Source organism: Petaurus breviceps, unplaced genomic scaffold (genome assembly GCF_028583685.1).
Source record: "Petaurus breviceps papuanus isolate PSGF00001 unplaced genomic scaffold, PetGlider_PUasm1.0 90822, whole genome shotgun sequence".
In the NCBI taxonomy this organism is placed as follows: domain Eukaryota; kingdom Metazoa; phylum Chordata; class Mammalia; order Diprotodontia; family Petauridae; genus Petaurus; species Petaurus breviceps.
The window spans coordinates 6,852,813-6,871,074 of NW_027187351.1; the positions used below are offsets into that span (position 1 = coordinate 6,852,813).

The 18,262-nt window shown below is 35.7% G+C and overlaps 1 protein-coding gene across 6 annotated transcripts in view; it reads left to right on the forward strand.

Moving 5' to 3' along the window:
- MLIP (muscular LMNA interacting protein) overlaps window positions 1-18,262 on the forward strand; it is a 396,856-nt gene that overhangs the window by 202,984 nt on the left and 175,610 nt on the right. For all 6 annotated transcript variants that reach the window (XM_069070633.1, XM_069070635.1, XM_069070636.1 and 3 more), the window contains one exon: window positions 8,891-8,962. In XM_069070633.1, coding sequence (XP_068926734.1) covers window positions 8,891-8,962 — 72 coding nt within the window. The remainder of the gene's footprint in view (window positions 1-8,890; window positions 8,963-18,262) is intronic.

Below are 18,262 nucleotides of genomic sequence, written 5' to 3' on the forward strand. Positions count from 1 at the left end.
CACATGGGCAAGGATCGAAAATAATTCTAAGGTTCTTGAGTCTGGACAATTGTTATAATGATGGTATCACTGACCATCACTGATATTAAGAAGTCTGGAAAATGAGCCAAATTTTAGTATAAAAATGATTACTTCTGTTTTAAACAACTTGAGTCTGACAAAGGCCAACAGACATATGTGGCTGTAGGAAAGGAGGGAGATAAGAGATGGAGTTGTAGATGAGAAGATTACTGCAGAAATGATAGTTGAAGGTATATGTATGGAAGTCTATAATTGTATGTACACATGCTGTACATATATATTTACAAAAATGCTACTCTATATTTTATGTATAAAACAACTGGAAAAGAATATGAAGGGGTTGGATAAGACAGTATGCTCCAGTCTGCCTGCATAATTGCTGAGATAATTAAGAATAACAAAAATAATATTTTTGCATTTGGGTTAGTTATAGAAGGGTTCATGAAGGCAGTGAGTTTTCTGATGGACCTTGAAGAAAGTAGAAGATTCAATTTGTAGAGAAGTGAATATTATAGTAATTAAAAATACCATGGGCAATGTCAAAGAGAAGCAGATCCTTTGTGAGCAATGGTAAGGAGAGCAACAGGAGTAAAACAGAGTAAAACATAAGCCTGAATCAACAAGATGGGGCATTTTGATTGAGGACTAGGCTTCAGAGTCTAATTTAATCTGATAGTCAATAGGGAGTCATCATAGGTTTTTGAGTGAGGAGTGACTTCATGAAAACAGTGTTTGGTAAAGTTTAAGTCACATTAAGATCAACTTGTGTTTATAGAAATGAAGCTTGATTTATTCAAAGTGACAGGTCTGAGTGCTACACCACTTGACATGTCTTTGTTAATTGAGATTAAATAGCATATTAACTGGATTTAATATTTGCCATGGAGGAAATAATGAAATTATAATGAAATAACAGTCAGAATGCTTAAGTTCATGCTTAGAATTAAAAAAAATAGTGTAGATAGATTTAATAAGCCAACAGTAGAAATGAGTATATGTTTATTGTAAAATTCTTTAGACCAAGTGATCTGAAGATGAGTTTCTGTAATTTTTATTTATTTCATGGATTAATAGAACTTTAGAGCAAAAATGGCTCTGAGTTCTCATGTAACACTCATTTTACAGATAAGGAAACTGAGTCTCAAACTATGCATGATTTTGTATGTTATTTACCCATTTGAGCTATATATGTAAGGTCTTCTTTAGTTTTAAATTCTCTGAATACAAGACATGTCCATGACCATCCTGTGTTCTGGCAGAGTCAAAATTAAAATTCAGGATTAGGACCCAGACTTTTGAAAGCTACTGCTAAGTTCTCTCCAATCCAGAGTGTCGTTGCTTCCATCTTTATGCATTAAATTATTGGCAAGAGACAAGACCTTTGTAATATAGTCTTTTCAAATTTAACCTAATTTTTCATCATTTGCAATTCAAATAGAGATGTTTCCTGAATATATAATATCTTTTCTTAAATCATGATGATGTAAATGCAAAATATTCATTACCTTGCTAAAGTATAATTTTTACTTCAGAAGTATCTTAGAAACACTTTAGAATCATTACTTTTTTTTTCTTTTGTTCATTTCCAAACCAAGAGAATAAGACTATGTAAATTCATGGACAAGGTTGGTGAACACGAAAATGAGGATATTGATTGTAATCTGGTCTGTAAGTGAAGATATTAAGTTTTGCATTAAAAAAAATGAACACTGGAAAAATTTCAATGAAGGGAAATACTTATCCATTATAATTTTTGACAAAAATTCTGCAGACATAAAGAATGTTGGCCTTTGAAAGTCTTTTCCACTTCTATTTTCTTTCTTGTTTCTATTTACTTCCTGCAAATATGGTTCTGGGTAAAGATCTGTCAGCTCATGCTATGAGTGTGTGTGTGTGTGTGTGTGTGTGTGTGTGTGTGTGTGTGTGTGTGTGTGGTCAGGGGATATAACTTGGTCATAAAAATTCATTTACGTTGATAGCCAGGATAGATAAATCTTAGCTTAGGAGCATTGTCTTTTGACAAATTTAGTTTCAATGGAAAATGTTATTTTAAAGAATTGTAGGAGGAAATAGACAAAAGCTTTGTGGTATCAAAGCATTTTTTAAAGCTTTTATGGGTTGTTTCTTGTCTTGTTCCTTACACTGTGGTGTTAATCCTGGCACCGAGTTCTCTTTGAAGTCAAGGAGGGCTTCAGATTTAAATCAGTTCTACTCTGGCATAGACCAGGATGTGAAATGGGTCTTAGAACACAGATGGCCATCAAATTAAATCATGAACATCTGAAGGCTATTAGTTCAAAGTCTGGACCCAACTGCCTTTTGATATTAAAATAAAAAGAAACAGCTAGAGTATGCCTGGCTCAATCCAGTTACAGAGCATGCATTCATCTTCTCTTTTCAGAGATTGAATAGGAAATTTAGGATATTGAAATGACACTCCCACCCCCCCAAGACAATATGTAACGATGGAATATTTTGATTACATATGCATTTATGTAATGGATTTTAAAACCGTTATTCTATATTGTACATATAAAGACCCAAGCCAGATAATTTTTCCTTTGGAACTGGAACATATCTGGATGTTTTATTTTCAGTAACTTTTGATCTTTGAGTCGTTTTCTCTCCCTGTAAAGGCTGAATATCATAAAGATAATCACTGGTGACTGCTGCTAGGCCCTCAGCTTTTATCATTCTAGGTAGAAACATCTTCCCAGTGTCCCAAAGTTTATGATGATATAATGTCAAACTTGGGTTTCAGGGTGGCAAGTTACAGAAGATATTTACCCAGTTAGTTATTAATTCAATGTGTTATTGAAGGATCCTCCAACAATAAGGACGTTACATGTCTGCACTTTCCTCCAAAAAGGAATTGATGATTTCTATGTAATTAAAACTATTTGCAGATAGTGCTTGTCTATGAAATTGATTGGGAGTTACTGGAGCATATTTGGACCTTTGAACAGGAACAATATTTTGTTCATATTTAACTTGTCTTCAATTCAATTTAATTAGAATTTGTTAAATGATAGCTACATGCCAAGTACTCAGTGAAGCATTGAGAATACAAAGACAAAATGAAAACAATCTCTGCCTTCATTGAACTTATATCCTATTGGAGGAAGAAACATTTCCATCGACAAGTTAATTCAAATACATACACACATACACATACATAGAAAGTAGTCTAGTTTGCCTGGGATGTAGCGTGGGAAAGGAGAAATATTATGAAATAAGCTTGGAAAGATAGACTGGAATCAGATTTCAAAGGGTTGTGAGTGTCAAATTGACGAGTTTGTGCATTATCTTAGGTGCTATTGGGAACCACTGAAATTTTCTTGAGTGGTGTGATTATATAACTATATGCTCTTCATTCCTGATTCCATTTCCCTAAAAAGTTGTTCCTGGAAGAAAAAAAAGTAAAAATGAAGACTAGTACCAATAGATTATTGCATATTTGTCAGTGAGTTTAATTTATAAAGGAGGAAAAGGTAGAAGATGAGATCAACACAGATGGAAGAATGAATGGATGAATAAATGAAAAAGAATTATTAAACACTTATGTACTAGGTATTTTTATGTGTTAGGGATAAAAATAAAAATTAAAAAGAATAAAATCTCTGCCCTCAAGGAGCTTATATACTAATAGAAGAAGATAATACAAATAAAGGATTGATAGCCAAGGAATGAGTATTTTAGACTGGGAAGTCACAGGAATGAAGAACAGATCCATAAGGCAATTGATTGATATACACTCCCAACAATGGTAGCATTGATTCTGATGGCTGTAATTAGAGCTAAAAGTGAAAAAGGGTGGGAGAAAGTACATGAATAGCTATGGGTTGAATTTATTTACTGAAGAGCACAGCAGAATGTGCATCTGGGGCAGGTTAACAGGATAACTTCTACCAATAAGCCTGGTTGTAGGAGAGGAATACATTTTAGGATATTAGTGAAAACAGCAAGAAATTTTGAAGTAGGAAGAACTTGAGAGTTCAAGTCTGATGGCCCAGATCTCTCAATAAAGTAGATTAGAAAATCACCTACAGAATGACAGGGGCAGGGTGGTGGTGGAGAGGATTGTAAACTTGAGGTAAGAATGCTTGGAATAGCCACTTGTGGGGAATGTGATAGGGAATCTATTTAGAGATGAGTGCAAAGATTATGGAACCATAATAAAGACACAGTTGTGGTGATATAGGATGGATTTATTTTGGACCCATTTATGTTTCTCTAATAAGGGAAGCTCAGATGTAAGCACAAAAAAAGTAGGTCCCATCATTGACTTTGGGCTGGGGATTAGCAAGATTATGAACAAGTTAAGGAATTCTTTGTTACTAGTGAGATCAGCTTTGGAGGGGCTGACCCTATTGTCAAACCTGTGCAAGAGAACAACGAAAAAGGCAGAACAGAGGTTTTTATACTAAAGAATAGGAGTAACAGAAAATGAAATCCCAACAAATGGAGAAAAAGAGAATCAAGAGAAGTTTAAGTAATAGGGTAGGTTAAGGGGAGTAGCCTGTGATAAGCTTAATTGGTCAAGAAATTATGCAAAATTATTAAGTTGGCAGAATTTGTCTAAGGCTCCCTTATACTCCGTCTCTCTCTCCCTGTGTCTCCTAGTTCTTGTTCCCTTTTCCTCAGGACTGTCTTATCCCTACCTTTTCCGCCTTCTTTGGTCACTGATTTGCAAACCTTTCATGTCTATTGCCCCTTTGGTCCAGATACCTAAGCAGTTTGGAAGCAGGTGATAGCAGAATTCCAAAGCAAGAGTCATGCTTGACTAATAACAGGTTATTCCCCTCCCTGCATTGAAGGTCATGTTGATATTATCACTACCCTAAGGAATGAATCTCTAATGGTGTAATTTTAGCCATATATGACAGACCTTTGAGAAAGAGAGATTAATCATTATATGAAAATATATTGCATAGTTGATAGACAGCTGGTCTAAGGAGTCAGAAAGATCTGAGTTCTGTGTCTGACATATACTTGGTTCTGTGACCGTGGACAAGCTATTTAACCTCTTAGTGCTCTGGGCAGTTCTCTAAGATGGCAAGTTGCAGAAAAAAATACTGACTTGCATTGGTAGGGAGAATTTTGTCACCGTGAGAGCTCCACATGCCAATAAATTCCCCACATTTTTATAGCGCTTTACGCATTCTCTCATTCTATCCATGTAACAACATTATGAGAGGCAGCATAGTGTTAGCTTGGTGGCTCAGTGGATAGATTATTGGGCCTGGAGGAGGATTCATCTTCAGGAGTTCAAATCTGGTCTCAGACACTGTGTGACTCTGGGAAATTCACTTAGCCTTGTTTGCCTCTATTCCTTCATCTGTGCAATGATCGGGAAAAGGGAATGGCAAATATCTCCATTATCTTTGCCAAGAAAACCTCAAACGGGGACTTGAAGAGCTGGGCACAAACTAAACAATTGAACAACAAAATAGCATAGTAGACTGGAGCTGGGTTCAGGAAAATCTAGATTCAGTTCCTTCCTTTGACACTTAATAACTGTGTGACTGAATGCAAATCACCTAACCTCTCTGGCCCTCAGTTCTCTCATTTGTAAAATTAGGAGGTTTGACTTAATCAGCTTAAAGGTCCCTTCCTACTCTAAATCTGTGACTCTTTAAGATAGGCAGATCAGGTGGTATTAACCACATTTTATAAAGGAAAAAATATAGACTCAGAGAAATTGCATGATTTGCCCAAGGTCATAGAGCTAAGATGAAGTGTCTTCCAGAAATCTTAATGCAGTTTTATGCTTTAGGAAATTTAGGAGCTTAACACTGCACTGAACCTTTGGGGAGACCCTTAGAGTGGAAGAAAGCAGCTGGTGCTGCAGTGAATAGAGACTGGGCCTGGAGTCAGGAAGACCAAAGTTTAAATTCAGCCTCAGACACTAGCTGTATGATCCTAGACTAGTTACTTAACCTGGTTTAGCTCAGTTTCTTAATCTGTAAAATGAGATGGAGAAAGAAATGGCAAGCCACTCCAGTATCTTTGCCAAGAAAACCTAAAGTGGGGTCACAGAGTCAGACATGATTGAAAACAACTAAACAACTACAGTTTAACACAATTCCAACAACACTGGAAGAGGAACCCTAATGCAGATCTTTCTGCTTCAAGACCAGCAGTGTTCCTTTGTGTAATGCTCTGAAACCTTATATATGACATTCATGCTATATTTTGCTTTATATTTTGTGGTCAGCTTTATGATCCTTGGACCTTTAGAAATGATACCTTGAAGTTTATTCAAGTATGTTATTGAAAGCCAGTATGGAATAGTATCAATCAATCAACAAATCAGTATTTAAGTACCTATGTGCCAAGCACTGTGCTGAAGCAAACAGATATATGTAAAGTGAGCCATATACAGGATAAAAGATAATTAACAGAGGGAAGGTGCTGGGATTAAGAGGGTTTAGGAAAGGCTTCCTTTAGAAGATGGTATTTTAGGTGGGATTTAAAGGAGGCCAGGGAGGTGAGTAGCTGGGTAGAAGATGGAGAGTCTTCTGGACATGGGGAGAGAGAGTGCCTGGAATCGAGAGATGGAGTATCTTATTCATGGAACAGTCAAGAGGTCAGTGTTACAAGAGCACGAGGAAGGCAGTAAGGAATAAGGAGATTGGAAAGATAAAAGGGGGCTGGATTATGAAGGGTTTAGAATGCCGAACAAAACATTTAATACTCGCTCCTGGAGATGATAGGAAGCTGCTAGAGTTTATTGAGTGTGGGGGGGAGTGATATGGTTGGTCTTGGAGTCATGTGACTTTGTATTAGCTGCGTGACCTTGGACAAGTTACTTGACCTCCTCCCAGGACTTCAGCTTCCAGGTTTCCCAGTAGTTAGAGTAGTAGAACCTGGAGTCATGAAGACCTGAGTTCAAATATGGCCTTAGACACTTACTAGCTAGTGAGCCTGGGCAAATTGCTTAACCTTGATATGCCTCCATTTCTTCAGCTATAAAATGAAAATGATGATAGCACCTGTCTTTCAGGGTTATTGTGAAGGTCAAATGAGAGAAAATTTGTGAAAAGCACTTGGTACAGGGCCTGGCAAAGGGACCAAGAAAAGTCCCTTTCTTCCCATTCATCTGAAAAACCAGGCAGATTGGATTTTTCTCATTGTAACTTTACTAAAGTTACTCAGAATTCTTGGGGCTCAGAATACATATGTACATACATACACACATATAGAAAACATTATGAACACACATTTAGGAACATATATATATATATACATACATATGTGTATATATGAAACAGGAGTAAGAGCTTAATATCTAGATAGCAAGAATAATTAAATAAAATAGGAAATAACACAATGAGTTTTCCTTTCCTTGACTTGGCTTCACTTTCTGTGAGCCTTTTGACCTTGATCCTGTGCTGGCCCGTTCCACTTTGCTCCCATAAATGAGTTACCCCAGGTAGCAAAATTGCTGCTTATGGCTCTATCCTTGCCTAGCTTAACTTTCCCAAACTACTATTATAAAATTTAGCTTAAAAGCATTCATAAAATAAATTTCATTTAATTTTATTAAAACGTCATCTTCCCCAAACTCTTTGATGTATTTTCCTCAACAGTGGGGTTAGCTGGGAACCATGGGCCAATTCTTTGCTGGTTCAATGCCTTCCTGGAAGCTGGCATGAGACATGGTGCCTCTGAAGCTGTGTAAACCTTATACTTTGTTTAGTTCCTTGGGACTTTTGAGCAACATGACAACTATGTCTTTGATGACAGATTATTTCCCGTTTCTCTTTCCTCCTTGAAAGATAATGTCCCCAAGCTTTCTACCATATGACAAATGGCCAAATTTGCCATAACAAAACCGAATTCAGGAAACTCTGTCTTCTATGTCTCCCGGTCTTGTTGAATAGAACTGTTGTGCTGGGGTAATGAGAATAATGACAGAATAAGGAAGGGGGTGGATTTAAGGTCAAATGTTTTGCTTTTGAGTTTTTATAATAACATAGCATATTTATAAAGTTCCTTATAGTTTACAAAATACTTCAGTCACATCAACCCTATGAATATATGTAATGTAAGTACACTATACTTCTTTTTTTTTTTTTGAATAAGGAAACAGACTCCAAGTGGTGAAATAACTTGCCCACAGTCTTAGTGCTGGTGAGCATCAGGCCCTTTACTTGAACTCAGGTCTTCTCCAAGTGCAGGACTTTGCCTACTACATCACAGAATTGTAAAATTGTAAGGGAACTGGAGATTATTTATTTTAACTCCCTTGTTCTGCAGATAAGAAGGTTAAGGCCCAGAAAGGGAAAGTGTCTTGTCTAAATTCAAAGGGCACCTTTCTCATCTAAAAGATGAATTGCTACTGCTGGTTATGATAAAATTACTAAGTTTGTTCGAATGAAGAGACAAAACACTTTTTAATTCATATCTTTCTGTAAGTACTGCATGCCTAGGTGCATGTTAATGTCAATTGAGATTGCACGAGGCATCATGTTTATTTGTGGTATAAACAATGAATGTATGACACATGCCTGATAATTCTTTCAAGAAGAGACTTTGCTGAATAGTGTTCTTATTAGGATTACTGTTAATGAATAATAATTATGTGGAAATTCAATGTTTCTGAGCTGTGAAACTGAATGGCATATAATTGGATACAGTCAGTAGATTTATCTCACAGCTGTATTTTTGTGTGTCTCCTGTTTCTAATAATGCATTAACATGATGGCCTAATTTTTCTGTCTGAAATAAGTTGTTCTAGAATAATAACTTCACCCCCTCCATTTGATAACTTGTCTTTTAACTTTAATAGAACTAATTTAGCTTTATCTTCTTTTCTTCTTTCCTGTGTTCATCTCCCCTTTTGCTTTCTGGTCACTCACTCTAGCAATACAAGATCAAGTCCAGCTACAAGGCCTTTGCAGCAATCCCTACAAACACAATACTTTTGGAACAGAAGGTTAGTGTTGGTTTATAAGCAAAGCTGTGAATTGTACTTTACAATGTTTATTTTGTTTTCCACAGTCCTCACTTTTCTCTAATTTCTGTTGGTAATATTTCAGACTTGGAATCTTGTGTTTACTAATAAATCAATGTTTATTATGTGTCTGCATATGCCAGACACTGCTAATCAAAGAAGGGAAAACAGCTCCTGCTCTCAAGGAACTCATAGTCTAATAAAGGTGGCCATTGCAATTATATTTCTGAATTTTAATGAAAGCATCTTGGTGAATGGACTGGGGCAGAAGTTCTCTAAATGTGGTCTGGGGACCACTTGAAGGGGTCCTAAGGACCCTGATAGTAGGTCCATGAGGTCAAAGCTATTTTCCTGAGGATACTATGACAATTAATGACATGATAAATGCTGATAAGGGCAACTGGGTGGTACAGTGGATAGAGTGCCGGCCCTGGAGTCATCTTGAGTTCAAATCTGGTCTCCAGCCCTTACTGGCTGTGTGATTCTGGGCAAGTTACTTAACCCTTTTTGCTTCTGTTTCCTCATCTGTAAAATAAGCTGGCAAAGGAAATAGCAAACCATTCCAGTATTGTTGCCAAGAAAACCCCAGATGAGGTCATGAATAGTTGGATACAACTAAAACAAGTGAACAACAACAAATATTGATGAATATAACCCATATAAGCAAAAGCTCATTGGAGATAATAATTTTTAAGAGTATAAAGGAGTCCTAAAAAAAGATTCAAGAATCATTGGACTTGGGAAATGGTAGTGGAAGCATTTTAGTGAATGGACTCAGATACCTTTCTGTTTCATCTTAAATGATTTGGTATGGACTTTGAGCTGAAACAGCTCATTTGGCCCTCATTCTCTGGAATATCCCATGATTTATTATATTTTAGGACTTTTCTTAGAGATTTTAGGATAGCATCAAGAGTTTCTGCATTTTATTGTTACCCAAGCAGTGTATCACACCAGATGCATCTTGAGGAGTCCTTGGTATAATGCTCTCTGATTTACTAATTTTCTTTTGAAAATTTCTGAAGTGGAGGAAGTTAATGAGTAGGAAGGTTGGTATATGAATGTATATACACATATGCTTTAGATACTTGGGATAGGGGTTTGTATGGCCATCATGACTGTAACCAATGATTAGAAAGACATAATTTTTTGGAGGTCAACATCCTTCTTTTGGGTGTTGGCCAATTTCCCAAGTGACTCAAAGGCTAGAAAAATTTGAGAATCTTCAAGAACTCAGTTATCTTTCTAAGCCTGCCCTGGACTGAATTTTCTTTTTTAACATAGCCAAATAACCCTTGATATGGGAGGTTAGGATGCCATTTAGCTCATACATACAACTTGCGTACAACTAACCAGCTATTTTCTCCAGGTTCTAGTACCTTTTGGGGGGGGGCATTTGCTGTAAATGAAATAGTATAAGATTTGACTTGTGGGGTTCTGTACCTTGTTTAATGAATACCATTCAGAGACAAGAATGTAGATGAAATCCTGACATTTACATTTGAACTGAATACAAATCAATTACCTTGGTGGAAATGTCAATTTCACATTTAATAAAACTTTATGATGATTTATTTGGGTAATATAGTCTCCAAAGACACGGAGCCAACTTTTTTTTCAGGTAATTATAGTGTTTCGAATATTGCCATTAAGATTTTCCACCAGGTGTTACTTAATTACCACTTTATAAATCTCCACTCATACGTTCATGGTGATTTTTAAAGAGGAAGGGATATACCTCCACATCATTCTTTATGTGTGAAACATAGATGCACATACATTGGAAAACACTCCTTATGGCACATACCTTACACAGTTACTTCCTGATATCTGTCGACCCACAAGTCCTTCCTTATTTCTATAGCCTGAGCTACCCAGGTTGGAGGGTTTCTGGCCAAGAATACTTTTGTCCCAAGGTGATGTTCCAATGTTGCTATTTCTCATCATGTAGTCCCATCCAATACAATGGTGAAGGAATAAAGATCTTAGTGAACAGCACTAGAGCAACCTAACCCTTTGAGAAGGGAAAATAAAATAAGGGAATGGAAAGCAAAGAGAAGGAAGCAAGCTTTATTGAGCTAGTCTATGTTAGGCACTGTGCTAAGTGCTTTATGAATATTATCTTATTTAATTTGGCATTGAGGGGACTTTGAGAAGAGGTGGAAGTTTTGTTTCTGTGGGAAAATGGAAACTATCAGCTTGCTCGGTAACATGTCAGTACAAATAGGGAAGGGACACAGTGGAGGAAAATGGTGATGATGTTCCCTTGTTGCTTCTTCTCAAACCAATGTGAGGCTGGTAGTGGGTTTCCTTAAAGCCCATTTACCCCAGTCTACTTTGGCAAATCTAGAAGCAGTCATCGTCCTCACTTCCTATGATGTTAAGATAGCATGGGGTTTAGGGGTGTCGTGATTTTTTCCTATTTGTTTAGATAATAGAATTGATTATTTATAAGTTTTTCCCTTGAGATACACTGTAATACTACACTAATTGTCCCCCTACATCTTTCAACACTCTATTAAGATAGACTTGAACAGGACTGAAAAAGAATACTGGATTGACTTCTCTAGACCTCAGTTGTTCATCTTTAAAAATAGAGGGCTGTACTAACTGAGGTCCCTTCCAGATCTATAGCTATGATCTTATAAGATTGGTTCTTTGTTATGATTGGCCCTGAAATATAATGAATCATACAGTTTGCCATATTCAACTAAATTCAATTTAGTAAATATTTATCAAGTACCTTCCTATTCACAAGGCACTGGAAGATAAGAAAGATGACAAAAATGTGGTCCCTATTTTCAAGGCTCTTACAATCTGGAAAGGAGAATAACACATATGTAAAATCGAGTATAATGAAAGAATCATCTAAATGCTACCAGAAAGATGTAAATTCTATCATGAAGGATTAGATAAGGAAAATATCACATCTGATGGCAAGGGTCGGGGGAGATTTCCACAAAGAAATAGCACTTGCTTTGGACCTTGAAGGATGGATGAATGCAGTTTTTGCAATAGAAGGTGTGATGAGTGGGTTTAGGAGGTTCTAGATAGAAGAAAGAACATAAGAAAAAGCACATTAGCAGGAAAATGCAATTTCTCTTTTAATTTGTCAATTGACAAAGGTTATGTTACATTAGATGATAAAGACTAGAATGAATAAGAAACCATTAGTTTAATTTATAGTCCATCACTGACTCATTTCGTAACATTATACAGTTCTTGTGGTGATGTACAAATCTTAATTTTTGTTTAATTTCTGTTTCATACATGAATGCTGCTTGCTTTTATATAAGCTCTTGAACAAAATATGCTACATGCAGAAGATTTTATATTGTTGGTTGAGTAAAATGTTAATATTTTAATATTTAACATTTTTTTAAGCAATTGGGGTTAAGTAACTTGCTCAAGGTTCCACAGGGTGTGGTGCTAATTATCAGAGCCTGGATTTGATTCCAGGTCATCCCGACTCTGGGGCTGGTGCTCTTACTCATTGAGCCACCTGGCCACCCCAATATTTAACATTTAATATGGTGGACTGGATAGAGGGTGAGTCATGGAGTCAGGAAGACCTGGTTTCAAATCCTGTATCATCTTAACCATATGTCCATGGACAAAGTCACTTCTCATTTAAATTACTGAAGAGGTGAGACTCTGCATTGGTGGTAGGAATTTCTACCCTGGGAGTTTAATATACCTTTGCAATCATTGCTCTAGAGGAAAACACTCTTCGAAACATGAAGACATTAATTTAAAATGTTTTAAAAAATTTTGGTTGAGAGGATTTGGAGAGAATTCATAGAAATGTAGACTTCCATGGACCTTCGATAACATTTATCCCCTTATTTTACCGATGAACAACCTGAGACCCCTGTAAACATAGAATATTTTTTAGCTAGAAGTTACCTTATCACTCATCTTGTACATTCTTCTCTTTTTCCATAAGGAAAAGTGGAGATCCAAAGCAACTTTCTTAGTGTCATATCGTTAATTAGGAGCATAGCTAATAATCTTGATGCCTAAATCCAGTGGTTTTTCTTTTATTTCACTCTACCTTTCAAATGATCCCTGAGAGAAAATTATCCCTTGACCAAGGTAAATTGTTTTTAGGTTACAATCTGTAAACTCTTCAAATGTCACAGAATTTCAAATGTTTGCTCCTTTCTTTACTTCATGTCAGTATAGATTCCTACAGTTTTGCAAGGTTTTCCCCAACAAATAAATGCTTGAAAAAGTTGATTCAGATCTCTGATTTCATCACCATAGGACAGGAGTTAATCTTTTTTTGCTTCATGGACACCTTTAATGGTCACATAAAACCCATGCATCCCTATTAGAATAATGCTCTTAAATGCATGAAATAAAAATGTAGGATTACAAAGGAAACCAATTATATTGAAATAGTTATTAAAATATGAAAAAAATAACCTATCCCAGGTTAAGAGCCATTGTAAATCTCCTCTACTAATACAGTTTGACAATGCTGCTTTAACTTCCAGTCTTAGAGAGTTGACTGAAACTCTGAGAAATTAAGTGACTTGACACACAGCGCATGTGAGGCAGATAGTCCTAAATTCAAGGCCAACCCACTCTACCTTCCATCTACTACAACATATTGCTATTCAACAAGCAATTAAATATTTAAAAAACAGAAGACACCCTTATAGTTTTTGAGTTTATGTCCATCATCTGTCACATTTCTTGAATGATATTTTGCTGTTCTTTTTAATAATGTTTTCTTCCTAAATTCGTCAGTGTAGTCATGCTTGCCCATCTGTTTATACAGTAGGGCTCATCCTGTTCTATTGAAGCCAAAGGCAGTTATTTTTGAATAGAATAAGAAAATTAGGGCTATCATCCTCAGGTGCACATCTATTTTAGGAAGAATCAACATTTTGAACATAATCAACATTTGATTAGGAAGAATCAACATTTAAATTGTTAAAGTGTAAGAATGAAAGACATTCTTTATAGCCCTATCATAGGGCCATAGTGGGTTTCCCTGTTTTGAAGCTGACATATGGGTGAATCCAACTCATAATGAATTCCTTTTGATAATTTGCTAGTTAGACTAATCAGTATTGGTTCCAAAGTGAACCTATTTATACAGATTTTTGTTCTGGAACATATCATGTTATAGTCAAGTCAAATCAATGAGCACTTGTTAGGTGTCTGGTAGGTGCCAGACACTGTGCTAAGATCTGACGATACAAAAAAAGGCAAAACAAGTGTAGCCACAACAAACAAACCCCTCAAGGAGCTCATGCTAGAATGAGGGAGACAGCGTGCAAAAAAAGATATTGCAGCATAAACTGGAGATTACATCAGGCACTAGGGGGATCTTAATTTTAACTGGGACCTGAAGGAAGCCAGAGAAAAGAGGAGGCAGAGATGGGGGGGGGGGGGGAGGAAGACTTCTGGGCATGGGGAACAACCAGTGAAAAGGCATGGAGTCTGGAGATGGAATGTTGTGGAACATAAGGAATGATATAACTTTCTAAAAATTCAAAAAAAAGTTCTGTGAAGGGGAATTTTTCTGTCTAAATGGAAGCTAAATAGAAATTTATGACTGCACATGAATCTTAATTTTACTTTTCTAACATTAGACTGCTGTATTACTGGGTTTGGGCTATGATTTAATCACTCTGAATGAAATCTCTGTCTACGTATGTATGTGCTTGTGTAAACTTTAGCTTATATTTATATCTAGATAGATATAGATATTTATAAAGATCTATCTACATACTGATATAAGTATCCATCTTGACATGGATGTATTTATCTTTACATAGATAAACTATATAAGTTGATAGATACCTATCTGTACATTGATATCTCTATCTCTGCCTCTCTGTCTCTATTTTTAAATCTATATTTCATCTATCTGTATGGAACTTCAGATTTATGTTACTCTTATTCAATAATTAATTACCAACTTCAAAATTTAAATTTAAAAGGATTATAGAGTTATAGCTAGAAGGATTCTTAGAGATATCTATTCTACCTCTCATATTATAGAATGATTCAAGGCCATGCAGATAGTAGATGTCCTTTTACTCCCAAACTAGCATTTTTTTCACACTGTACCATACTGCTTTTCCTTATGACATTTTTTCCCAGTAAAAATTCAGAAAGAGATTATTCTAACTTCAAAAACTTATCTAAGGCCTCTAGAACTAGAGACTAGTATTAGCTAGCAGATTTCAAATATATTGGCTTTAGACTCTTGGCCTCTGACTCTTTCCAGTAATGATATTCTCTGAAATTAACATGAAAATAAAATATAAGTAGAGACCCACAAATGAATAGAAACCAACCAAAGCATAGAAACCAGAGAAGTATTGACTCCCCATTCACAGAACATATGGACCTCTGATCTACAAATTGAGTTCTGTAGAAGAGACATGTGGACTATGCAGTTTCTTTAAATTTACTGGATATTCTTCTGACCCAGCCAATGAGTGTAAAGAGATACATTGCTCTAAAAAGCTCTTTTGTATTTTCCGAGCTTTGCTGTAGAAATAGGAAGCAAGATTTAAAATTCCATGGATGAGCAAGTTTTAATTTCCAATGTAAATTATGATCACTCTTGCTGCTTTAAGAAGAGACATTGTAAGTATATGCCTATGAAGACAAGAGTAGTATTAAATTCAATCTCTCATCTCTTCCATGTGATGATATTTTTCTTTTAACAAAAAAAATTTGGTTTCTGTTATACTTTTAAACAACTGCATTGTTAAAGTTGTTCAAGAAATCTATAATACCAAAGGATACGCATGTTCTTAAATTAATAATTGAGTTTCAAATTTAGTATTTACTTTCTACAATACATTGAAATGAAAGGCACAGGAATGGAAGTTACTTTTTTCTAGGGAAAAGGAGAAAGGTGAGGAACTGGGAAATATTGCTATAAAACTGAATGAAATATATATTAGTCCTTAAATCAACTTATCTTAAGTTTTTGATGTTTTTGAAGTATGAGATTAAAAAATCTAATTCTTTTGAACATATGTATTTTGGGGGCATTTTAATGGTTTATGTATCTCAAAAGAAAGAATTGAACAGAGACCTAGTCACTATCTGACTTTTGGAAATGTTTAAATTGAATGATTTGGCAGTAAAACTGAAGAACAAGGCACAGCCTTTTCAGAAATTAAGAAGGAACCAGACACGGGCCTGGCAAGCAACTATACTAGGGCATTATATTTTTCTAAATTTGTTCCTTCCTCCCAGTAAATCTTAAGGTCAGATCCAGCTTATGAGAACATACATAGAGACATCAGGAGATTTGTGGTAGAGATTTCGAATGGTGAGTTTGGATATGGTAGAATTTTATTTAACATATTTTGAGAAATTGGGAATACAGAAAAAACTTTTTTTTTTTTGAAATGGAAAATAAGGACTGTGGCATAGTGGAAAGCCTGAAGCTATTGGAATTAGAAGATTCAGATTCATATCTCTGCTCTCCCTTTGACTATCTGTCTGACCTTGGTGAAGTTATTTACAATTCTTCATCTGTAAAATGAGGAAGTTAAACTAGATAACTTTATAAGTCATTTTCAGTGTCAATGAGCTAATAAGGCAGTTTGGTGAAACCTATGGTCAATTTATCATAATAATGTTTTTAAATGCATAAAGTGCAATAAATTCAATAAAGTGTGTAGCTTACAAGGAAACCAATTATATTGAAATAAAGATTTATTTATTTTTCCATCCAAGTTTGTGAGCCCCTTGAAATCTGCATATGAACCCTAGGTCCATAAGCTGCAGGGTAAAACCTTTAGACTAAGGGGTTCCTATTCAGCTCTGAATGTATGATCACATGAAAAACACTTGCTTTTGGGCACAGCACTTTCTGTTGCTTAGGATATATTACAATGCAAACTTTCTTGCTTTGTACAAGACTGACTGAGTCTTAAACACTTTTCTACTCTGCCAAGGCAAAAAAGGAGCAGTAGCAATAAAGTCAGTGACAATAACCAAAAGACTGATTTTAGAGCTCTTCCTACAAAATGTTTCTTCCTTTGATGTACTCATTGAGCAAATTTCCTACAAATCCTTTTCATCTTCTTCCATTAAATTTCTCCACTAAATGTTCTCGTGGTATGGAGGTGGTATAGGGCTCTCATATGGTATGCCAACAAACTGAGACCTTTGACAGGGCCTGCCAAGCTGGAAAAGTTTTGGCGAAATGCAGATCATCAATCAGCAAGCATTTATCAAGCACTTACTATATACCAGGCATTGTACTAAAAGTTGGAGATACAGAGAAAGAGAAAAAGTCTCTCCCCCCAAAAACTTACATTTTAATTGAGGAGACAAAATGTAAATATGTACAAAATATATAATGTATAAATTACATATCTATCTATATTATATATTATATATCTATATTATATAAATATATATGATATGTATTGTGTTGTGCATACATATATAATATATAGTATATACACATATAAGATATATATAATTATAGATCTATGTAGATACATACAAACACACAGATATACATAAAATATCATCTCAGACATAATCACTAGTATTAGGAAGGATGGGAAAGACCCTCTGTAGAAGGTGGGGATTTGAACAAAGAATTTGAAAGGAAGCCTAGTGATGGACGTAATAGTGGAGAGCATATTGGATATGGAGGACAGCCAGTGCAAAATTTCAAGAGATGGATTGTTGTGTGTGGAGCAGAAAGTAGCACCATGTTGCTGGATTATAGAATACATGGAATGACATAAAATGTAAGATGCCTCAAAGGTAGGAAGAATTTTAAATACTAGTAGAGGGCTTTATATTTGAGAACTCCTGGAACTTATTAACTAGAAGTGGTGGTGGTGATAATTGTGCATTGGATAGTAGAGAATGACATGGTCAAAAGTACACTTTATGAAAATAATTTTGGCAGCTGAGTAAAGGATGGCTTGGCCGGGGGAGAAACAAGCCAAGCCAACCAATTAGAAGGCTATCATAATAGTTCAAGTGATGAGGGCCTGAATAAGAACAGATGCTAAGTGAGTGGAGAGAAGGGGTATGTACAAGAGGTATTATGAAGGTAGAAGGATGAGATTTGACAGCAGATTAGATATGTGGGATCAGTGTGAGTGAGGAGGCCATGACAACACTAAGGTCTCAAGCCTGGTTGAGTGGGAGAATTGTGGTTCTTTAGACAGAAATAGGAAAGTTGGGAAAAGAGAATAATTTTTGGGAAAAGGTCACAACTTCTGTTTTGGCGTGTTGAATTGAGGTGATTATGGACTTTCTAGTTCTAGATGT